General features: G+C 28.9%; 1 protein-coding gene across 2 annotated transcripts in view; it reads left to right on the forward strand.

Annotated features, from left to right (window-relative positions):
• Positions 1-2,629: 2,629 nt before the first annotated feature.
• The window catches only part of LOC129988400 (aquaporin-9-like), an 85,438-nt gene continuing 61,428 nt past the window's right edge, over positions 2,630-26,639 (forward strand). For both annotated transcript variants that reach the window (XM_056096625.1, XM_056096624.1), the window contains exon 1: positions 2,630-2,846. In XM_056096625.1, coding sequence (XP_055952600.1) covers positions 2,745-2,846 — 102 coding nt within the window. In that variant the 5' untranslated portion in view covers positions 2,630-2,744. The remainder of the gene's footprint in view (positions 2,847-26,639) is intronic.

Below are 26,639 nucleotides of genomic sequence, written 5' to 3' on the forward strand. Positions count from 1 at the left end.
CTATAGGCTTTTTTTAAATGTAAACAAATTAGGTCCTTTATGGGTTTAGATAGCATAACCAAATAAATTGAAAACGTTGAAAAAAGTTGGAGATGTGGCAGCTTTATAAATGAGTCTCCCCCCCCCCCACTCCACAGCTGTCACTTGCCTAAATTAGTAAATAGAACTGTTGTATTCTTATCATGATTTGAAGGTTTTTATGACGACTGTGAAAAGTATTTTTACAATTTTAATTTTCTAATTAGTGTTTTAATATTTTTAATTACTGCTTTATCTCTCTCTCTCTCTGTGTGTGTGTGTGTGATATTCATTTGTTTCTGCAATTTGTAACTGAACTTTTCTCTGTAGTGTTCCTTTTCTCAAATAAATAAATAAATATCTCTTATTAAAGTATAAGGCATCCTGGTAATCGAAATAAGAGTCTATGTCATTGGATCACGTATTGAAGATTTAATGGGAAAATGAGATTTCGTAGCTATTTGAGAAATATATTTGTTGACACAAACAACGTAAAATACAATTTTTTCCGTCATTTAAAACATTTTTCTATCTGAAACTATATGTCTGTTTCTAATGACTTAGAAATCAACTATTGAGCCAAATAAGAATGGACGCCCTGTATGAATTCAAAATTCGATGCCAAATTGCAATTTTAGGTAAAAGATCACAGATGAAATTCCATTTATCTAACTCCTAGCATTTTTGAATTATCGTGAATGTACAAGCAGGCAGACGGTCTGATCCGGAGACGGATTCAGAACAAAAGTTGATATCGAGAGACACTAAGGTGGCAAAACTGAATACCAAATTTCATCTATTTAGCTCGTTTCTTTTTGTTGTTGTTGTGGTTCCTTGAACTTGAACAAACATATAAACTAGCTTCTTATGAATGCATGTCGTAAAAATTTGATAAAAATCTGAAATTTTATGTAAATACAACGTACTAAATTACAACCATTCAGTTCAAAGAGTCTCTGAGTAATCTTTTCACAGAGAGATAGACAATATAATTTTTAAAAAATGTGTGTTTTCAGACTCAAAGAGATCTGAAATGTGAAGGTTCGACTAAATCTCGAATTCGAATTTTTGACCATACCTCCGCCTCCATACCTTTCAAATAAAAAAAAAAGCAAAATTTTTTAATAAAATTTTTAATTCACTGTACCTGATCTTTAATTAACCATATCATTTGCATAATTTCATTTTATTCTATTGGCGTCTCATTTTAAATCTGAAATAGAGCTCTTGCGAGAAGATCTCACAATCATCAACTACTATCCGATCCCAAGCCCTTTGACTATGAACAGGAAATATATGTCACACCTGCAATTAAAATCCGTAGCAAAGGATTAAGCTTGTACATTGCTATCTGAATTTCCCTCACATAAAGATGAGGAGGTGCGAACGATGACAAATTCAACATTGTTCACTCAGATTTGCAATGTAATTGTGTATTGAACTTGCGATTCTCTGACACCAAAACCGAGGTGATGTCATCAGCCAGAAGCCTTCCTCTCGAAAAAAAAAAGAAAAAAAAAGCAATATTCGTAAAATAAATTACTTTCTCGATATTATACAGATGTAAGAATTGTTATTTTAAACCCTAAAAAGAGCTTTGTTTATTAAATACCATATAGGCCGAGTTGAGAGGTAATAAGCCGTCGGATTAAAAGGGTTCTAAGTTCGAAATCCTATTCCTACAAAGATTTTTCGTACATGAAGATGCATAATAACAGAGAAGGGGAGTTAAATGTACAGAAAAAATGTCAAAAAGATCGAGGAAATTTGTTATTTAAATGAAAGTAAGCTAAGCTATATTTTATTAAAACAAAAATCGCATATTAAATTTAAAAAAAGAAGTAAAACCCTATAAATTGTGCTATAGGTTTTTAATATTAATTATTTAAAAGTCCAAAATTCAGTCTAAAAATATAACAGAATTCAATAAAATTTCTCAACCAGTTAACTGTTTGGGCCTCTTAACAAAAATACGTATCTAAATTATCATAAGCATATGTATATTATATAAATATAATAATTAAACAATTATTATATAAATATAATAACTGTCATTGAATAAACTCGTCATAACGTAAAATGTGAGAATGATTCATATGGAAAATTGAATCGAAAAAAAAAAAAAATTAAGAGATTGAAAACCCTTCTATTTAAGTTATTTTGTAAAATAATATTTAAATTTACAAACGATAAAGCCTTATTGCATCACTTAACATTAGTATCGCAATTTACAATATTCCTTGCTATTTATAATTACAATGCACTCCTTTTCAAATGGATGCAACAAATATCATGATAATACAAAAAACATTATTTGGCAAATAACAACTTTTATATTAGTTTATAACTGCTAAAATATTAAATACTAAATACTCTTTTAACTGGTGCTTGCGTTAAAACAGTTTTTGTTGTTACATAAACATGTTGCATTTCTCCGTATAAAAACAATAAAAAGGGTTGAATACCCGCAGCAGGAATTTCAAAGAATTGCATCAAGCGAAACAAACATTTTCACCAAAACACGCCAAATTTGGCGAGTACCAGCCAAATATGGCATTTTTTGCTCCACAGCATCCCCGAATTGTGAGCGAGTAAACTGGAATATTCAACAAACACCGCGTAAATTTCGAACACTCTCATCCCGCATCATTTTTGGAGAGGACGCAGACGATTGTTCCATCTTCCTCACAACAGAAAAAGGTTCGTCTGCGTGAAGAACAACAGACATGGGTGATGCTATTCCTTATGGCTTTTTGAAAAAGCTTCGAATTCGAAATATAATAGTCAGAGAATTTTTGGCTGAATTCTTAGGAACCTTCATTTTAATCGTGAGTAGAACTCTATTTTTGTTTTTCCAAACGATTTTTTTAGAACGTGGTTTCGTTCAGAAAGCTTTGAATTCGATTGCCAATAACTTGCGCCGGCTTCTGTAAAAGATTGATTTATAATACTAAATGTTAAATAATTACTTCGATTTATGATTTGCATCGTTTTCATGAATTGTTCTAGATTGAAACTATTGCTTCGAAATTCGGTTTTTGAAAATATTCTAAATTGAAATGCTTATTTAAAGTATGAAGACGCGCTTTAATATTTTTTTTATAATGAAATAGAAAATAAAAGGAATTTTTAAGTGCCAAAAAATGAATGATTTTTCTTTATTGTTTTGAAATATCTTAGTTTGGATCCGGTTAGATAAAGATTAAATATCAAAATTGGATGCAAAAACTTAATTAATAAATTGTTAGAATGCTCTTGTAAAAACAATAAGTTTGTTAGAAAATTCGAATTCAGTTATAAAACTCGATTAAAAAATAAATGAAGAAGCCTGAAAAGTAGGAAATTAAATTAAAATGTTATAACTTAAAATCTTATTAATTAATATTATTTTTAATTATTAGCGCAATATTAGTAGCTCTGTGGAATATGCTTAGTGTGAAAAATAATCTGTTGCTAAATCTAAAAGTTTTAAGAAATTATCTCATAATATGAGTTCCCCATTCATAATAAGAGTTTCAATTCAAATGTTTTGCTTAAATTCTTTGTATTTACTTAAGTTCTTATTTCTTTGTATTTACTTAATTTGTATTACTTAACTTCTTTGTATTTTGTTTGTATTTTTTAAAATTTTCTTAGGTTTTACTTTGTATTCATTCTTTATTGGATCAGCAAATCATTTAGTAGCTGTAAAGCAGGCGATGTTTTTGGTGTTTCTGGAAGGCCATGTTACTTCTAATTTCTTTGGAGCAGCAAATTTTGAATATTGCAATAAAATATTAGCTAAAGATTCGAAACTCGTGTTACACAAATCCAGTTTTGCTTTTATTAAAAAGCGATTACTTGCAAGAAAAGCATCGAATACAAAAAATGAATAACAACAACAAAAAAAAAAAAAAAATTAACATCTAATTTTAGCAGTAGACATAAAGGAAGAAAAAGTGTTGTATTATTATGAAACCCATGAAGGTATTGCGTCGTTGTCGTTCGAGACTTGAATCTTAAAGCGATTGAAACCACAAGGTCAAACAAAGGAAAAGGGTGAAATGGAACTTTAAATTTGTTATATCCTTGAATTTTCTTGAGTAACTCTGAAATTTTTCTAGAATGTGAAGAAAAAAAATATTTAATTAAAATTTAAATTTTATTATTGATTTTTTCAGAGAAAATTTATATAAAATTTTAATATGAAATGCTCCGTTACCTGTATTTTTTTTCCTTTCAGATAGACTTGATTTTAAACCTCTATAAGTCGCAATATCTAAGATTTAGACAAATGCTAGACTTTTTCAGGGAAGCTAATTTATTTGTTTCTTTTAATTAATTAATTAATTCATTCATTAAAATTTATTTAATTAATTTATAAATTAAATTTAATTAATTAATTCATTAAAATTTAAACTCCTTGATAAAATACACATTTGCATTCTCATTGAAAGTAATTAATAAAATTGTAAAGGTAAAATTTTCAAAATCAGATAAATAGAAAAAAAAGTAAATTTTATGTCCACAAAATACATTACAATCATATACGGATGAAAATTGTAGCGACTGACGGTGAGATAAATGCTGGACATTACTGCAAAACTCATGAATTAATAGTAAAAAAGCAGTTTAAAATATTCGTCCAATGAATTCTTATTAAATTGCAATTCATATAAAACATTCGCTTTGCATAAGAGCAAATTTATATATTATTAATAAGACTATTTCTAACTACATTATTTTATATTTTTCTAAATTATTTTTACATAAATTTTTAAATTAATTATTCGAACAAAACGCTCAATTTTTTTTTTAAATTTTAGTTGCTAAACTGCATCAACGAATTTTAAAATTATAAACAGAATAGGACTAGAAAATTCTTTATTTATCCAGTCTTGTTTGAATTTTGTTTGTTAGGAATCGAATAATGCTACGCTTTTTTTTCTAAGAAAACAGACGACTTTAATTTCGTAAAAAATTATTTGTAATATATTTTTTTGAAATCTCGAAATTGCTTTTGTGAATTAGTATAGAAATAAATGTTTTTACTCGGGATTTATATCTTGCCACTAAATTGTATTGTCGTATTATCGCTTATAGATAACTTTATAGTTAAGGATAAAAATTTAGTCAAATATATAAATATCTTGAATGTTTTATGCACCTTTAGTTTAAATAGAAACAACACAAACAAACGAATAATTAAAGAAAACAAAATAGTGATTTAATTATTAAATACAGAAATAAAGTGATTATTTTATTCCTGATAATTTTTTTTTATCTTTCTACTATTTTTGATCGAATAATGTTAAATTATATAAGACATAAAGTTTTTTTTTAATTGATCAAACTAAAAAAATCTTTTAAAAGCAAAATTTCAAGCATGATCCGTTTCAATTACCATGGAAGTTTTGCTTCTCGATGATATTTCGTTCCCGCCTTTTTTCCGATTTTAGTACGAGCAATCAAAACGATCATTTAAAAACGTTTGAGGAAGAACAACTTAATACGAACAGATTTAATGAGATCGCTGATGCATATAAGAATTTACAAAATGGAAGACGCAGAGAAGAAAAACTTCAGGGATAAATTTCATTTTTGATGGTTATTACTTTACGCGTCAAATCCCAACTATTGTTTTATTCAATGTAACGAAACTTAGTCTTCGAAGCGAATGTTTTTAATTAAATTTTATTTCACATTGAAGACCTTGAATTGTTAAAAATGTCATTATCATTCTACTTATTTTTTACTGTGTAGTTAGAATTAATATACGATTTACCAATATCTCTTTTCTCACGAACTTGCATAGAGAAATATTATTTATTTAAAAAGAAATATTGCGTCATTGTATTACTGATTATGCAATTGATTGTAATGTATCCTTGTTTGAACGTAAATGCATTTTTCATGGCCAATTAGATTATTTAATATTAAAACTCGTGTTTATTACCTGACCACATACTGAAAGAAGTTGTTCCCAACAGATGTTTTAAAAAAAGATACATTTGTAGTTGATTCGATAATAATGGGTTGTAAAAATGTACAATTGTACGTTGTTGCATTGTTCAAAAGATAATTTTATCTTCCATTTCGAAATGGAAACATAGTATTCTTATTTCTTTTTATATTTTGTGTTCTTTCTTGCATTTAATCATCTCAGTGGCAGAATTGGATACATTCCAACAGGCATTTCTGTTCTTCATTTGATCTGATCTTTTAACCACGTTGAGAAAGTATCTTAATATTAATAAGTCTTCATTCATTTTATTTACAGTTTCGTATCAATAAATGATTTTCATCATATTCACAATGTTGCACTTCAGTTATTTTAACATGATAATGATTATGTATTTGACACTGTCATTTCCGTCTTGCAAAACGTTTGTCTCGGTCTTTGGACGTAGAGTAGCAAAATTTTGCCATTTATTTCTTGGATAATAAGCATTCACTATGAAATGATTTTCAAAGTTTTAATTAAATTTTAATTTCAAAATTCGTCGAAATGATAATCATTTTTTTTCAATAACGGAACACATAATTGCATAAAACAAATCAGTTTAAAATTCAAAAATTGACTTTTCAGCGATGCCACTTTTATTTTTGTACAATTTTTTCTTTAGCTTTAATAAATTTTCAGAAATACTTTTTAAATATATTTCTTTACAATACTCTTTATTATTTTAGTTACTGCAATTTTAAATAGACGCGCATTGTGGCTAATTTTTTGAGTATATGATATCAAGTTTTTTTATTTTCATTGCTTGCTTAGTTAAAAGTAAATTTTAAAAGATACCAAATAAAAAATGAATTATGCAAAACGTTTTTTAATAAAAAGTTACATGACGCTGTTCATTTATAATTACCTTATATAAATAAAGGCAACAGTTTTACTACAAAAGTAATTCCTCCAAATTAAATTAGATTCCAAATTTACTGTGAAACTAAGCTGTTTATTGCTGAAACTTATGCGAATATCTGTATAGATATGTTTGGACTTAATGATGCGAATCATTTAACCACAAACATCTTTCTAGAATGGAATATGTTTCTTAGAGAGGATTTTATAATGTTCACAGAAAAATGAGTTTATATCAATCCACAAACGATAATAGGCATTATTTGTGAATTGGTGAAATGATCAGACTGAAGCAAAATGCATTTTTTTAAGTATGAGTCATCAAATGAGTCGTGCGATTCGCAATGTCATTTGAAAAGAATCGCATACCATTAGTGTGTTTTACTCAAAACACGATGGGAGAGATTCTTTGAAGATTGGATAAAACCGTAAAGAAAGCATTCATTTTTCTTTTCTTCGGCTGTGTTTTATTCAATATTTAAATCGCAATTTCATGCATACTTCCTATTCAACTGTTATTTGGTGTTTTTGATTCTGGTTTCAATTTATATCGTATAACAGGACTTTTGAAAAGATTTTTCATGATTTCGCACAAAAAGTTCGTTTTCCTTATACATTTAAAAAGTACTTCAGTGTTTAAAATACCCTCGAATTAAGAAAGATTTATAATATCATAAACGTGATCGAAATTAGTAGGTAAACTGAATATCATATTCTATGCATTTTTAGAAATATTTTTTAAATTTTCACTTTAATATAATTGTTTAATCGTAGTGCATTATTAGCATTCATCAAATCTTAATTGGTAATATTTATCCTATTTGAAACTTTAAAACGTTTTTTATGCAACTTTGTCAATTGCTTTTTTTTTCAGCCCTTAGATTTATTTTTAGAATTCGTCTGTCACTAAAAGAATAAATTCTGCAATTTCCTGCAACGACTTGCATAGTGAAAATGAAGCGAATGGTTTTATAAATTCTTAAATGTTATTATGCAATAGTAACAGAATTGCAATATTCTGTTCTGGAATTCATTAACCGTTTCTTTTTTTTATTTGTTCTTACGAATTTATATTTATGTTCGGAATGGTTTCTCGTACCTAAATTACTAGGTTCATTAACCTCAAGCTCTAATGGCACGTGCTGTGGGCAAGTATTGCTTCCAGCTTTTCCGGTTTACATAATGATGCTTTCCTGTAATTGACCAATATTCTGTTGAATCAAATTTCTGTCTATCTATTTTTAAGTAGTTCCAGACAGTTTAAAAAAACAATGCTATCGAATTGATTTAGGCAATGCCATCTCTAATACTATTGAAATTCAAACCAACCAATCACGTATGGTGTTTGCCCAAAATTGGCATTCTAACAATATCGATAAAAGCAAATGTTATGGGTGTCTCCTTCCCAAAGGGCAAAAGTCGAGTGTGTTTTCCGGGTCCACAAACTAGACAAGAAGTCTGAGATTTTCTTGGGTATTAACTTAATCTTCTTGAACAAACAATCGGTAATGGCGAAATGCACTTTTCAAGATATCTAATAAAATGAATAGAATTTTCAATCATTTTCTGCTAGCGCTAAAAAGTTAAATAGGTATTACACGTATGTTCTTTTCGGAAAAAGGTATATTTGTAGTTATAAATAATTATTCAATAATATTTTACTTGATTTAGCTAATATTTCACATTATCTGTAGTGAAACTGAATGAAAACGCAATATTATTTGTTAATAGATTGTCAAAGGGGCTTTTAAGATGTGATGATAAATTTTTAAGTTATGATAAAATATTTAACTATTGATAACTAATTTGTTTGGAATAACTTATTTGTTTAATTTAAAGATCTAATTCTTAACTCGCTAATATTTCTTTTTCAGATTTTTGAGTATTTGCTATCGGAAACTTCAGTATATGTTAAGGTTTTTTGTGCTGACTACTGCACCAGAATTAATCTGAAAAATATGCAGATCTTTCAAAATTGCTTTAAATTTACAAAGTTCTGCAATATTTCATTAATCTTACTTAGTTTGCAATTTTATGAGACTAGTAGTAATCATTTCCGGATGGCTCTAAAATTTTTTTTATCTGTTTATCTAAGTAGAAAGTTTGAATTTGATTAAATTATAAAAGTAGACAAAAATAAGTTTCGTAATATACGTGAAATATGCATGACATTTGAAACTGTAGAAAATAAGTAAAGATCTTAACGCCTTGTACCAGAAAAGATGCTTGATATATGTACAATTATTCGCATGACTATAAAAACCGAATTTAATGAACTAGATGCAGAGTGATACTTTAATTTTTATCGCATTCAAAATCCACTTTGAAAATTAAAATAGTGCGTTGTTATGCATATCATACAAAGCTTCCAGTTGATGAACAAAAGTTCAAATATTTCCTTCTTTGTTAGTTTATTATTTGTCAAGTTAGTGAAAATACATTTCTTTCGAATGTTCGTAAATTTTCTTTCATTTTTTTTACAGCTACAATTTCCTGCAAATATTTTTTTTAATTCGGGGTAATTCCTTAAAAGACACTGCAAATAATATGTCGAGATACTTATCTATTTCTCAAAAATTAAATTAGAATTAATATTATGACGGATATTTCAATCAAATTTCATTAAAAATCGTACGGCATATGATCTTCATTTTTAAAAAAAACCAGCTGCATTTATCAGATGGCTATAGATTTGCTTTATTTTTAATTGTTTTATTATAACAGCTGGCAGCTGTGTCACGAAAAGCCATGTTTATATTATATTAGCTACAAGTGAAAGATTGCAAAAATCTGATAATTCTGATCAAAGATACTGCGAAATAAATTCGTTAAATCAAGTTGAAAAAATTGTGAAAAAAATTTAAGGTAATTTTTGGAAAATAACTTCTGCCATTTCGAATATTTTTAATGTATAATTGGATTGTTGTTAAAGAAATAGAAAAAGGATTTTGCAAATGAAAAAAAAAAAAAATGGCAAACGATTTCAAGACATTTAAAAATGTTTTTGCTTTCTTATTGATAGTTTACAAATAAAATTTGAGAAGGATAATAATAAGATAATTATTGTGAATTAAAAGACCGAAAAAAATCATCAGAAAATGAAAGAATAATTGAATGCTTGCATTTGCACATATCCACCTCTTATTGTTATATAAAAAATATTTTCATGACCTGGCAATTGTGATAGGACATAATCTTAATATGCTTAATACATTTGCTGATAAGATTGCAATGGTATTTTTTTCCTCATTGTGGTACAAAATAAAATGAATATTAAAAAGTTTTTTAATCAATTCTGCATCAAGTTTTATGTAGCCTTAATTGTAAAATTGTGTTCTTTTCAGAATCATTCAATCATTACTTTCTTTTTTTAAAAATTCTTTTACTGTTTGAATTTGTTAATAAAACCGTTTTATTTTAATTTTAGTTTTTTTTTTCCTCTAATGTTTTTTCCTTAATTGTTATACCTAATTAAAATAAAATATGTTGGTTAGTAATCATTTATTTTCTCTGATAACCAATAATGCCTTGAAATATTCCTTTTATTTTGGAACAGAAGTACTCCAGAAACTCTCATTGTTTGAAATTCGATGAATTATTCTCATTTTTACGAGAATTCGAGGCATTGTATTAAAAAGATTCGATATAAAAGTTTTATCTGAATTTTTTCGAAAATTCCATCTTGGATATTCTTGTAAAATCTCATTTCCAATTTACGAGACTACTCAGTACTCAATAGTTGCTTCTTTTATTTCTGGAAAATATTCGTGTCAGGTGAAAGAAAAATCTTTTCTTCTTTTTGTTTTCTTTGAAGCCCTAAAATCTCATTCATCAATCTGGTTTGACCTTCATAGAGATTTCAAGGTTAATATTGCGCGTTCCTGAAACACGTCGCTAGGCGAACTACAACCCAGTTCCTCGAGCAATTTTTTTCCCGCTTCTGATGACAAAACATAACGATGAGCAGTTTTTGTAGAGCAAATTTTGGCTTAATTATATTTCGATTCTTTTTTTTTTTTTTTAATCTCACCGACTCTTGTTCTTCTAGTTCGAGGAAAATTAGGTGATCTAATTCTGTACCATGTTTTGTCTTTATATTGAATCGATGTATGCTTGAAGCTAGGAATAAAATTGATAAAAAGAATATTTTACTCTAATAGTAAGTAGATCGACTTCCTGGTTTTATTCTGTAGATTTACCTTATTATGTCTTTGGCATGGATTTAAATTACTTTTTGATTTTCATTTAAACATTTAATTTGGACTTACGTATAGCTAACTAGAGTATTACTAGTTGAAATATTTCCATTACCGCTTTAGCTAAAAAAGAATAAAATTTAAGGTAAAAAGATCCTTGAATAAAATTTAACCTGGATTTTATGTAACCTCTTTTTTTGCGACTAATGCTGAGCAAATTATTGACGGATACAAATCCACTTGCGAAAAGAGATTAAATACTAAAAATAAGTTTCCGTTCTTTCAGTAAAATAAAGCTAATTTATTATAAATCATTTGTTTACTGATTTTTTTTAAAGTAACGAATCGATTACATTTTTTAAAGGTCATTAAAATGAAAATAGATTATTGAATAGTAGAAAAACACTCATTGCAAAATCACAGATACAAATTAGCGTTACTAAGGTTAATCGACAAATATGTTATCAGTTTTCGTCTTTTTTCAACAGAAGGTAATTAATTACTCGAAACCCTAGAGAAAAACATTCCTTATCTTTTTTCTGGTATTTTGCCCCAAATAAGCATTTTATTATCACTATCTTAATGTTGCGAAGTCATTGCCACAGTTTCAAAACCTGGACGAAATGAGAGTTTTGTTTATTGAACAATTGCACGATTTGAACATTTTTTTTAAAAACTGCTCTATGTATTATCAACTTTTCGTTTAAAATTAAAATTCCAATTTTTTTAATCTGCTTACAATATGGTTATTATAATTTTGGACAAATTATACATAAATATAATACTAAGAATACCAAATGCTGAAATAATTATCAATTTACAGAAAACTTTTTTTTTGTTTTATTTAAGCGAGAATTTGTATCCCAGTATTAACATTAAACTTATCTGAACTTCAAATAAATGAAAAACTGCGATTCGAGAATTCTCACTTAATTTTTTGTTGTTCAATTAGGGAAACACATATAAATTAAAAGACAGAAATATAGTACTTTTTTTCTAATTGTGTACAATAGGTAAATTACTTGTTGCGGGACCTAGTTAAAGAACTACATCTTTCCCGTGCAATTAAAAGAAATCTCATGACCTAATGTTTTCATTTTAATGCGATTAAATGGAAATCATCTGGTCACGTGTGAATCAAAAAATTATTTTATGCCATGATAGGTTGCATACTATATAACCTATCATGGCATAAACAGTATATAAGTCTTTTTTTACAAGGGAATTTTCAGTTATTGGATAAATTAAAAGACAAAAAAAAACAAAAAAAAACTTAACAGTGACATTTTAGGCCACATTTTTTAGTAAGTTTGGATGTTATATTACATATATTTTGGCAGCGAATAAACAAATTATCAATAAATTCTTTAGAATTTCGTTTTACATTATATCACTAATAGAATAAAATATTCATAGCAACTGCTCAGGAAATTTTGGAAAATTATCTAAAGAGGCCATTGGAGACGGAATTCAAGAAAATTCAACTTTCAGTCCAAATATTTGCAACGTTGAAGTGGAAATCTTTAGATACAATTAAAAAAAAAAGTCTAACAATCGCTTTATTCTGTGAAGGAAGGATAAATTATTCAAACCAGACTATTAACCGCTTGATTTTCCGTCGCCGGGATTTTTCCATTTCCACGTGGGATATCACGTGAGTGCTCAGGGAGCCTCCCCAAAGTCGAATTTCAGCTGCCTACTCACATCGTACGATTTTTCTCCCCTCACCCCCCTCTGAGCCTTCACCCCCCTCGTTTTCATCGATCCACACACTCATTCAATCCTCTCATTACAGAGAGGTTTGTCGACCTTTGTCAGAAGGTTTGGCGGTATGGCGCCAAAATGCGATTGTTTCACAGTATTGAACGGCTATTAATTTTTGTTAATGAAGAACTTAGAATTATCTAGGGGAAAATTTTGTCATACAGTGTTGGTGGAATTAGGTATTTACGTTTTGTGAGTTCTTGCTTTTCATCGAGTAATTGAATAATAGTTGAATATCGTGAAAATAAATAAAGCAAATGTCTTGCATTATTAACTGAAATTGTATTGATTCAAAACGTATTAACAATCTATATTGTAATTGTTACTTTCTCATATATAAAGTACACATACAAAAAAATATTGTGATCGTTAAAAAATTCGATCCCGAGATTTTAACATGGGATTCTCTCTATGGGATTGAAAAACACATTTTTTAAGATTGTCTGTCTGTCTGTTTGTAAACACGGTAACAGAAAAATGAAACAGGTTGCAGGTATGGAATTTGGTATATGACTTTTAACCAAATTCGCAGATTTTTTGTTCAAATTTTGCACAAAATTTGATTAAGGAAAATCCGTCTTTCAATCTGCCCATAACTGCATTTGGATCTGCATCAAATTTTAGATCCAATCAGTTAAAGGGTTAACTGTCTGTCGATTTAAATATTTGTGAGATATGTTAACGCGATAATGCGGAAACGACACTATTTTGACATATGAAATTTGTATGCAATCTTCTTGCCACCATTGCAGATCTGTAACCCATTTTGGACAGATCTAAACTGCTTTTTGAATCGACTGATAAAGACGGGTAGATCAGATTTTTAAAAGACAATAAAACAGGTGGCTCCGAGTTTTTAGATTTGGATGAGTTTTCTCATTTTAAACCTTCTGGCATTTTTAGAAAAACGTCTCTACATGTAAATATAGTAATTCAAACGCTTTGAGCCAAACGGATGAAATTTGGTATGCGGTCTTTTGACCAAATGTCTAGACTTCTGTCAAATTTTGAATGCAGTAAGGTAAGGTAACCTTTGTGAGAGCAAATGAACACGATTAATTACAAAATGTAAAAAACTAGATGGATAAAATTTGGTGCAAAGTTTTAGCATTTGAAGTTAATAATTTAAATAAATCACAGTTCATTTCGATAATTTAATCTTTTCTAATCAAACACTACGAGCCAAAATTATGGCATGGCACTTTTCTTTTAAGAAACACCGTAGTTACGATTCTTGGTTACTTTGTCTGTTTTCACCAGTGGAGATTTTTCCAGTTATTTCAGATTTTTTTTTCTTTTATTACGATATTCTCACAATTTTTATATCAACAAGTTTTTCACTTTTTTTAACTAGTCCATCGTTTTACGTTTACAGACCCTCCCTCTTTTTCCCTTTCGTCTTTTGCAGACAGATATATTAATCTCCAGAAAACCCACGTGGCTGATGCTTTGCTTTTTAATTCCCTGGCCACTTCCCAACTTTTCCAGAGACATTCCTTTTTTCATTTATTTTAACACCCCTTGACGCATGTGTTTGATAATTTGCATCTTTAACCGAACTGAAGGACGCACGAGGTGAAGAAAATTAAATTTCTATGAATCATAGTGTTCGTCTATTGAAATTCGAATTTCATTTGATTCATTTTATACTAAATGCACTTATTTGTACTTGAGCATATTTTTATTCTAAACAATTCTGTACGGATAAAACACGTGCTCCCTCAAATAGTAGATTTAATGATAATGGGAAACCGAATAATTTATTAAGTTTTTGCTCATAATATTTCTCTATTTTCGAATTACATTACACATTTCATTTAGTTGTCTTCTAAAAACATTAAGTATGTATATAGAAAGTTTTCAAAATGATTCAAAAAAAGTCAAAAGCGAAAATTAAGTTAAAAAAGGAATTTATTTTTTGATGCTCTAGTTTTGAAAGTGTGGTGACGCTTTATAAGCCAGATAACAGCTACGAGACATGAGAAGTTTCTTTTGTCTTGTGGTCATGTTACTCGGCTACGAACCATAAGGGTGCGAGTTCGATCCTCGCCTATCGCCAATAGCAACATTGGTGACCCGATGACGAAAATACACAACCTTCATACAACTGTTGTGGCGCCCTCTACCAGAAATAAAGTCAATAAGCTGATTAAAAAATCAGCCAATAAATTAAAAAAAAATGAAGCTGATAAATAAGCAGCCAAAAAAATGAAGCTGATAAATAATCAGCTAATTAAAAAAATGGATAAGGCGCAACAGCCAATATACCACTAATAACAGCAAAAACAGGACAAAATATCGTTCGTCACACCTCCGACGCACTGGAGGGGGAGTAATGTTGTGACGCTTTATAAGCCAGATAACAGCTACGAGACATGAAAAGTTTCTTTTGTCTTGTGGTCATGTTACTCGGCTACGAACCATAAGGTTGCGAGTTCGATCCTCGCCTATCGCCAATAGCAACAAAAGTTTGAATTCCTATCGATATTTGATGAAATTTGAAAGATTATTTTTCTTCTCATTTCTTTCTTTTTTATGCCAGTCTTGGATTGTATTTGCAAGTGGAGAAAGGATACTTTATTTTTAAACATTTTTATTTAACTTGGCTTTGTATTAATATGGAATTTTATATCTGAAAAGGCACTAGTTTCCTGATGTGCTAGGTTTTGAAATTTTGTCTGCATGTATGATCTAGTTAACAATACACTAATTTTAATGCGAAAACTGCATAAAAGATATCCTGCCTTTGCACGAAGTTTTTTTTTTTTTTTATGAGACGGAATTGGGATCCTAAATTCCTTAATAGTAGGCTCTTCGTCTTTCTACAGACTTAGCTCACCGATTCTTCTATTCTCTGGAAGGCTTCTTTAGGCATCATGTAGAACGAATCTTTAGAAATCGTATTTTTTTCTCTGCTCTTAAAAGCGATCCTTTCAATGTCGTCTTCGACTTTGGAAACAACCAGAAGTTGCAAGGAGCTATGTCTGGGAAGAATGATCATTTTATTCTTATTAGGTAAAACTTGATAGTCTTTTATTTTTCATAATTGGTGTAGTTTTATGTCTGGGATAGTCAATAAATACAACTAACAGACCGCATCGTATCAGATACTGCGTCGAACAGAGGATTAAATAGCTTTGAAAATGTTGAAAACTATAGCAACTGTAGTAACCCTTGTATTGTATTCAAAAACTAAATCGAATGATAAGTCAAAAAATTTTAAATAAGAAAGGCTATAAAAATCGACAAATGTGTAATTAATAATACGTCATTCCTTTCCATCGCAGACACTTAGCAGACTGTGTAAAAGCTTCCATGAATAATGATGAACGCGTCTTGTTGAGCAACAAAATTTTAAACTCGGTGTGTGCTGCGGCAAGCAATTCTTTCCTTTCGATGTCATAATCTGTTCATAGTTAAAAATACTTCTCAACCCATCCCACAACAACACCCTACTTTCGGAATTCTATTTTAGTTCGCTGTAAGGACCTTTCGTCTTTACTAAAGAGGTGGGGATTTCATTTTTTTCCCTCCCTTCTGGTCGCTGCTTTTGGGGATGGAGGATTGAAGACGAATTTGACGTCAATCGTCTGTGTTGAAAACAGGTGGAAATATTGAGAAACGATTATTTAGGTATATTGCGCTTTTTGATCAGATAATAAAATATTTTAAAACTGTGTATAGAATAAATTATGCTTAAACTAAACATGGCAAAAGCATTTTAACACATTGCGTACGGCGCTCTGCGTCCTCAACTAGCATCCAGGGCCCGCACATTTTTGAATGCTATAGAAGCACGCTTGGCAAGCAATAGGATGCAGAGATAGATTTTTAATTTGCATTTGGTATTATATTTACATAAAATATTTTTAAATATTACTATGCATTTTATACGTGTATTTATTATATAAGATTTTTTTACATTTTAACTATTATTTATTTCACAGATTTGAATAATGCTTTAGAGTGTGATACTTGATAAAGTGTATTCCTTTGTGCAATGGTGATTAGCACGATTTTCAGCAGACAGTATCTTGTTTTAAGGCATTAAGGACTGCTCACGAGTTTTCTCGTGTTTCGCATCCTATCTGCTACAGACAGCTCACCAGTTTTCTCTTGTTGCGTGTTCCGTCTGTTATTGCTACATAAATAACAAAGTTATGATTCTTTTAGAATGTACAAGTTTGCCCCAAAACGTGCTCTCCTAGGCTTATGTCTAACAGATTTCTTTGCGGTCCTTAATATATTAAGTATTTACCACTGGTTGGTTACGCATCGATTTAGCAGAAGAAACATGGAAACGAGATATCTCGTGACCCGCCCACAACGTTCGGCCTGCTAAAAACAAGAAATCTTTTAACCCGTATGCAATGTGTTAATAAGTATGCATATAATTCGGATTAACAATTATACATTAATATGTATGCTTATAATTTGGATTATCTGTCTAATTAGATGACTCCTTTGCTGTTTCTCAACTGTAATAATGAAGGGAACATCTAATTAGAAAATGGATGTGAATTGCTGGTGATTTTTTTTTCAAATATAAAAAAATATATATATATATATTGGATAAATTTTTGAATTATCACGTGGCAATGTGTAACATCTTTAGGAAATTGATTTCCATTACGTATATGTAATAAATTCAGTTCATCCACATTCTTAAAATTATCTTTTAATTTGAATTCAAATGTAATAAAATAAAAAAAAATATAAAACTTTTGATTTGAACTGACTCTGGCTTCTCAGAGGCTTAACTTCGGAAATTTTAAATGCCCCAAGTAAAGCTGTAATATTACGTTAAACACACGCGGCTGGAAAAATTGCTTGTTCAGGTAAATTTAGGGAGAAATCCCTTTAAAAACTCTGAATGTCATCTCCCACATCTCTTCCTGTTTTCCGTCTTGCTATTATTAAAGTGCTTTTTCTTTATCTTTAAAAAAAAATGCTATAAATCGATATTTTTCTTTAATTATGAAGTAAAAAATACAATTTCAAGTTAATTAATTCATCGTCTGTTCATTTTTTTCAGACGATTTATTACATATGTAATGCAAGATTTAGTTTTGTCGTAATTAAATATTTTAAAAAGACATGGCAGTTGTTGATAGTCCGAAAATTATTTTAATCTTGAAGCATATTTCTTTAATCCTTTGCTCTCGAGAGGTGACTCATATGCACCATTCAAGAAGGTGCATCATTTTGACATTTTATTTATTTTTTAAAAATTTTGGTTGTTAAAAATACCTATAGAGAGGTAAAAAAGATGTAAATTAACTTTTCGTTCAAATTCAATTTGAAACAATTATATATTTATTTGTCGGATCAATAAACAAGTCCTTGTATTAGGTGAATTTTGCATCGAATTACTTTTCCGAGTGCGAAGGGTTAAATGATGAAAAAGGATTTTAAATCCTTCTTATGACTATACCAAGTGGATTCGAAACACGAACATTATAATGAAGTACAGCGTGCAGTTTCGTCAGAGAAGAAGTTAGAAAAGGTTAATTGAAAGCGTACTTGAAGAAGTTATATGCAAAAGGGAATACCCCTATGAAAGTGTAAAATTACTACTGCTAGATAATAGACCCGTGGTGAAATAAATTTCAGTTAAAATTCAAAAAGTTTCTTATTTTCGGTCACGAATCTGTAAAATTATGTATATACAATATTGGTTTCGAAAAATCTCTATCTGTCGTTTGGATGTAAATTGGAGATAAATGTCAACTATCATGAATCATATTTCATAATATTTCATGAAATCATTGTTATTTAGCGCTGAATATCCTAAAAAAATAATAATTAAAGAAGCTGGCGAAATTTTTCTAAAGAAGTTTCTAATTAAGGACAAATAAACAGCAAGCATTCTAGAAATATAAACTGAAACAATGCTACATACATACAATTTAACGATGAATTGAGATATTAATCTTGATAGATTACTTTGTTCATGGTTTACGTTCGTGTACTTCTTGGATGAATAACCAAAATGTTTGAAGGATCAGTATAAATTTTATGCAAATATTTTTGTAAATTCATATTTTTTTATTTAATAATGTTAATCAAATTTAAAAGCATTTAGAATTCTCGGGGAAAATCGTTTGCTGAAAAAGATAGTGCTATTTTTATACCAGAATTTCAAATAAAAAATTCTGGAGATTTTAATTTGCCTTGCATGAAAGATTAAAATATTTTGACACAATTGCGGGGAATTTTAGGTTTACTTAGATAACTGATGCCACCTATTTATTTATAAATAGAGCGCGCTTCAATAATTCGATGCAATTTTTTGCTCATTATCTTGATATTTTTTAAGGATAAAAACACTCTCCAACAATGCCGATATTTGATAAATAGCAGAGAAAATGGATGTATCGAGCATTTTCGCATCATATTGGTGATAAATCAAAAGTGTCTCGCCACCCATTCGCAATCTTGTAATGGTATTTACTCAAACGCTGACCTAATGGTATTTAAGCACTCGCTTTTGCACAAATTACAAGCAGTTTCCTAAAAATAGAGTACCTAGCCAATAGAAGCAAATTGTACTTAAAACAGAATACTGAAATATTTTATTTAAAGAAGGCTATTTCGTGAGACTTATACACTCAAACATAATTTCATAATCGATTTTTTTTTAAATTTTGAAATACTTGAAAATTTTCCACACTAGAAAGAAATTTCACGCTTTTGAAGCTGTTGCCAGAAAAAATTCAGCAATATCGGCAGCAAAATTTGGTTTCATTAACAACATAAAGGATTATGAACTGTTTAGAACTACCGAGCGGAAAATATATTATGCTAAATAGGAGTATATTCGAATACATATTTCTAAGCAACAACGAATCATTTTGAATTAAAACATTTTCATCCTAACTAATTGTGTGGAAATTCTTTTTATTATAATTAATTAATGCTTAATTTTCTACCATTCCTTATAATTGTACAGTAAAATCAATCGAGGAAATTTTGTGAACGAAAATGTGACCATGAAAATTCTTTCCGCGTGTTGAAAAATTTATAGCCCCGACTGCGACAAAAAAAGAACATTTCAAGCATGAATTGATTCATGTAATTAATAAATTTTAAATCTGCATTATCCGATTTTAAAAAATATATTTTTTTTAGCAGATTATGTACATTTGTTAAGTAAATATGACGAAAATGCGGGAAATATAAAATTTAATTTGCACTTAATGTTTCTTATTAGTTTTTATAAAATTTAAAAAAATTTGCAGATCATAAGGAGTCTCGGAGAAAGAACTATAATTTCAGTATTAATTTAAATAATATGAAATAGATTCTCCGTGCATATTTTTTTTCTAATTATTCTTATAGAATTGCATTTACTTTCAAGTTTGAAGTAATCAACACTTTCAAAAAATTTAAAATATTGCTTGAACTTTAAATTACATTGATTCTTATTTAATATGATTCTTTATTTAACTTAGTAACTAAGCCACTTATGTAAATTCTTGCATTTGTTTGCGAGTTGATTGCAGTTTCCTGTGTTGCTTGACCAGATCCCGGAAACGCATCCGGACTACCGAGTTTTTCGTAACTGAGTTGGTATTTGAGGCGCCTTATCTCAACGGCACACTTCTATAAATCCTTTTTTTTTTTATACGTTCTTGAAAATGAGGACTAATAATGCTAAGCGGTTATTTAAATTCTTATTCTTTTACGCCCACGTAATAAATGCATGCATGCAGTATATAAAATGGCATTTTGCGTTTCAGTCTACTTACTACAAAATGCATTTCGGAATATATGTTTAAATTTCAATTGAAAAAGAGAATAACTGCATTAGAAAGATCAGCATTTTTACAAAATTCTTCAGATTTAATGCTTTGAAACGATTATACGTGCTGCAGACGATTATATCATTTATCGATTTCCCCCCTCCCTTTTAATGTGTTTGGCATTGCCAGATTCATGGATAAAATATGACGGATTTATTTTATTCCTTTTTGCAAATGCAATTTAATAAAGTTTGTACATAAATCAGGAAATAAACAACAAAACAGTTATTTTTTTTCTTCATTACACTAATTTAAAAATATACTCATATTCTTTTCGAAAATTATAAAAAAAGTTAATCTTCGGAAGACATCAGTATTTATAAAATGGCAGTCTCAAATATTGTTTACTAATTATTTATTTAATAAATAAATGACGATTTTTTAAGAAAATTTTTTAATTAAATTATTGTATTATGTTGTATAAAAGAAATAAAAAATCTTTCTTTATATTTTAATTAAAAATAGTATTTTTAATGGCTTAGATTCTAAGCTAACATTTTAACATTAAAAAAAAATTAATCATCGTTCAAAATATATATAAGCAGAAAGATTTTTTAACACATGTTCTAAAAGAAATATTCGAGTTACTTTTTTTTTTTCGAGAATTTTTTTTAAAGTCTTACCATCACTTGTTTAAAATACTGAAATCTGAACTGAATCTTAAATACTTAAAAAAAAAAAAAAAGAGTTAGAAAAAAACACTTATGTGTTTATGCATACTTTGCATACTTATCTCTTTAATGCTTTCAAATGGAGGTTTCTGTTTTAAATTCCAGACTATAAAGCATTTGATAACAGAAGTACAATTTCATCGGAATTTTGAGATTGGAATGAATGTTTGATAATTCTTTGATAAAGCTCAGCGGTTATTTAATCGAGTCGTCAACTTCTCAGAATTTTAATTCTCTCTCAGTTCAAAGTCAATGATAATAAATATTCAATATGTGTAAAAAAAAATTAAATGTTCTGTGTAACAAACATATCAAAATTTGGTTACATAATAATTTTTTTTGTTCAATAAATAGCTAACTTTTGTTATCAAAATAAAAAGAACACTCTGTTGAACAACGTGTCTTTCTTTAATCGAGGACGATATTTGTAGTTCAAAATATACGTGAGAAGTGTGCTAATTAGATACGTTACATTTGACGAAAGGTTCAATATTGACACATGGTTTTTTTCTAAAGGAGAGCTTCAGTAAGGATGAAATGTTCACGCCAAACGTTTAGATCCTTTTTTTTTTAAACTACTTTTTTCTTCTTTCTTTTTATTGTTTTCGAAACAAATATATATCACATGAAACAGATACTGTTAATAAGCCATGATTATTAGCAGCCCAAGAAATGATAAAATATTTCTATTTATTATATTCATTTAATAAAATCGACTAAATACAAAAAAATAAAGCAGTAATATATAAACTAAAGTTTTGAATTTACCATAATTTGTTTAACAAAATAACTTAACCCTACAGCATCTTGTAAACATATGGCTACATGTTCTTTATTTCCATTTATATGATTTACATTACTTCAAGGGCAACAATGAGGGTTTGGAAATCCTTTTTTATATGCTTTTTGACAAACAATTGTAGAAAAGAACATATATGGCAATAGCGGTACTAGAATTAGATTTAAACTGGAATCTTGGAAAAAAGGCCAAGATGGCTGTTGTAAGAATTGTTCTAGCATTAAAGATACTAACATTTATTTATTATTATTTTTATTTTTTTGCATTGTAAAAAATATTATAAGAAAGGGGCTTTTATTTTTATTGCAGAATTGTTAAAATATGATGTGTCACTGAAATATTGTTTAATTCATAATGTAGCCATTTGGCAAGCATATTTAATTTGTTTAAAATTTCACGAAAAAATAATTTTTTTTGACAATTTTGCTAAATTTATACAATTATTCAAAACATATTTTTTTTTGTAAAAAAAAAATTAAGTCATACTTTCTAGGGTTAAAAAAAAAGAACAAATAAAATTACGTGTTAATTTAATATCATTTTCTTATATTAATTATTCGTGATCCACTAATAAGCAAATGTAAAATAACTTGTGATATCCGAATAGCGAATTGGAATTGCAATTCCAAAGCTCTGATAGAATTTGAAAGCTTGCAGCGTACTTTAGATATAAATGAACGTCAAATATTAGGGAAGCTTGGAAAATAAGATGTTTGTCAGCTGCTATGTTGTTCTTCTAATTTAGGTCGTATTAATTCAAAATGAAAAATTAATTTTATAAGTTAAATCTATTCAAAAACTGTATTTGAAGAAACCACAAAAGATTAAAATTTTATAAAAATTTAGAAAATATTTACTGAAATATGGTATTGTAACTTTATAAAATGTTTTTTTTTTACCACATGTAAAATAGAGAAAATAAACAAGTAAAAACTCTTAGACATGAATTAAAAATTGTGCACTGAAATTGAATTTAAGAGGTTGAAGTCCAAATAACATCCGGACGCTTAATCATTTGTGAATTAAAATCAGCTCTGAATTTTAAAAACAGTGCACTTAAACAAAATTGATTCTCAAAGTACGTATATAGCTAATGTAGTAGCATAAGAAATCTTACTTGAAGTGATGGTGCACTACAAAAACGTAAATAAAATTGTGTGCCATCGGTTTTGAAAGATAGAAAAAAAATATATGATTTCCTCTTTTATTTTTCTTTTTCTTTGTCAGTTGTCTATACGAGGTGGAAAAATTTTTTGATGGCATCATGTAATAAATGTTGAAAGTTGCATCCGACTGTATCTAAATATCCGTCTCATTGTTTCGTTTATCTTAAGTGCTTTCCGGAGTTTTGTTTGAGATCCTTGGATCAAATTACCATTGAAGTAAATCAAGATATTTGATTAAATCAATTGTTTTATCAAGGGCGTTCAGAATTATTGAAAAATTTAATGTTTCCGCTTGGAACCATTAAATTTTCGAAGGGAATTCCCAGTCTTTTTTCTGCTGAAAATTGTGGTAATATTAAGCTAAGTAATAAATGAATGCTTGCGGTATTAAAACATTAAAATATTTGAGTTAAATAAAAAAACGAATAAAGTATATTAACTATTTTATGTCTATTCGTAAAAGTTTAGAAAAGTTTAAATATTTTATCTATTCCAAGATAAACATCATTAAGTTTCTAGTTTCATTAGATTTCAAACATCATTCGAGTTTCAAGGATTTTTATTTATCTTAGAATTGGTGATGCAAAAAAAAAAAAAAAAAATCCAAAACAATGAAAACTCCATCAGTTTGAGGAAAAAGAATTGAAATTTAAATTCAGCGAAATAATTATCGGATGCATTTACAAAAGATAAGCGAAATTCTATTTTCCTCGTTAAGCCATAAGGTGTGACTAGTAAAAAATATATTTAAATTTTCGAAGGCTAAGTGACGAATTCCTAATTAAGGTGTGATAGCATGGTGAGAATAACTGAAAGAGTAGCTGCGGTGGTCTCCTAAAAACTTTCTCATATATTTTCTAATAAGTATATATGCATTTCATTAACTAAAATGCCATTGGCGAAAAAATAGTTACAAAATAGCCTACTAGGTTGCGCTCTTTGGTTAATGACTGGGATGTGGTTAATATTACAAATACCAGAAAAACGAATATACCCTTTGTCTTTTTTTCCCGATCGATTGAAACAAAATTTCATAAGTTTAGGTCATTGCATTTTTGAGTAATCGCGTTTCAATACAAACGAATATACAAACCGACAGATGAAAGATTCATTTGAAACTCTTTGAAAGATTGGATTCAAAATTTGATGCGGATCAATGTTATACAGTGTGGAATTCATAGTGGATCGATTTAATATATAATGCTAAAACTGTATAATAAATTTTGGCTGTACAGTTTCATACTTTTTCTAGTTATCTTTGTTCACTTACTCTTAAGCAGACTTCCTCTGAATGGATTTTATTCAAAATTTAATAGAAATCTGTGCATCTGGTTCTAGGACCCTATACCAACCCAAAGACTTTGAATTAATTTTGTCAAAGACTGATAAACATATTTCCAAAAAATCTTTTTAGGTCTCAGAAAAATCTTAAACGTAAAGAATTGTCAAAATCTTGAGGTCGAATTTTTTTACTATTGTAGCGGTTACATAACTCAACTACCTTCTCTTTTGAGACAATAGATGGCGTTGCCTTATTAACATCAAGGTATATTTCCTATGATCCTTCTGAAGGGTTTGTCCTGTGAAATGTTGAACTTAGAAAATAATTAAATAACTGTTCCTGAAATGCGTTCATTATTTTCATTTACCTCATAATGAAGTTATAAAGAGTCTCGTCCTCTACACTATTACAATACTTGGTATGCAAAAAAAGTAACAAGAGATCTAATTTTATTTTTTTAAAAAGTATTTTTCTGTTTTGATATTTGAAAGAAAGCTGAAAAATGAATTCCTCATTATAAGAATTTCTAAAAATTGCTATAATTTTTCGAATAATTAAAGATAGGTTTTTTTAATGCTAAATTTAAGGCTACATTCAAAACACGTGATCAATAAAATATGTTGAATTCAATTTCCATGAAGTTTATGACTGCAATAAAATACATTTGGATTTTTATATATGAACAGTCAATTTATTAAAGCACTTATATCATTAATATTTTACTACAATTTTCCGTGCTTTTTGTAGAAAGAAATGCATTCGTACGGCGGATACGTTGTCCGGCAATCGAGGAGTGATCGTGCAACAGTTGGCTGACCCTAAAATGATGTCTAAAAATAAGAGTTCTTGCATCAAAATTTGATATGACATTCTAGAAGTTTCATAACCCGAGCAGAATCGATTTCTATTTAGAGCAGTTCATTATATAAGCGATTTCATGCTTCCTACAGCTTGGAGAGGTTAGATTTTTTATTTGTTTCCGGTTGGCGCGTAAAAAATAAAGGAAATATCATTCGTAATGACGAAATTCGCTACCTGGTAAACATGCTCTCTCCCACCCCGACAGTTTATTGACATTTTCCCGTTTTTTGATGTGGGCTGGTTCAACGACCGTACACTTGAAAGCAATTGCATACCACTTACTGTCTGATACTGTGGCCAGTGACTTAAAATTGGGTTTTTTTTTTCAGTCTTTTTAAATTTCACACCTCATAAATATGAATATAAAATATAGGTATTATCTATATAAGCTTCTTCTGTTTAAAATTCAATCAATACATTTTAAATGGACTGCATATAATCATATTTTAAATTTATTATGTTTATTAATCTTGTAACTTTAAACGAGCAGTTCTTGTATATCGTGTATCACGAAACACACCTCTAACGATTTGGATCAACTTTTATATTTAGATAAATTTGATTTTTCAGTTTTACTATGTTAGTATCTTTTCTGAAAGAACGCAATTTTACATACAGGTAAAAACTTTTTTCATAACTATTAGAATTAGTATATTCAACTTCCGCTTCGAATTGTGAGCAGTGCAGTACAGTGGTCAGAGCATGAATGACACGTGTTTTGCGGGTCCTTGGTTCGAGTCGTGCTGTTTGCTTTATTTTTTTTACTTGTGTATTTATAGTTCATATTTTTGTTTTTTAAATTTATCTATATAGGTGTCATTCCTGGAAAAAACGACATTTCACACACACACACACACACACACACACACACACACATACACACAGACACATACACACAGACACACACACACATACACTCACACACACACACTCACACATACACTCACACACACACTCACATACACACTCACACACACACACACACACACAGAGAGAGAGAGAGAGAGAGAGAGAGAGAGAGAGAGAGAGAGAGAGATTACAACTAACTGTTAGAATCTTTTTCTATCTACTCTCATGCTGACAATGTCATATAGCGCCATATCGGAGCCGATTACATAATGGTAAAAATGAGAGTAACTTCAAAAATATAAATAATGATATAATATAATCTCTAAAATAAATAATGTAATATAGCAGATTGTTTCGAATAACATGTTAAACTAATTATATTCAAGT

Source organism: Argiope bruennichi, chromosome 10 (assembly GCF_947563725.1).
Source record: "Argiope bruennichi chromosome 10, qqArgBrue1.1, whole genome shotgun sequence".
NCBI lineage: Eukaryota > Metazoa > Arthropoda > Arachnida > Araneae > Araneidae > Argiope > Argiope bruennichi.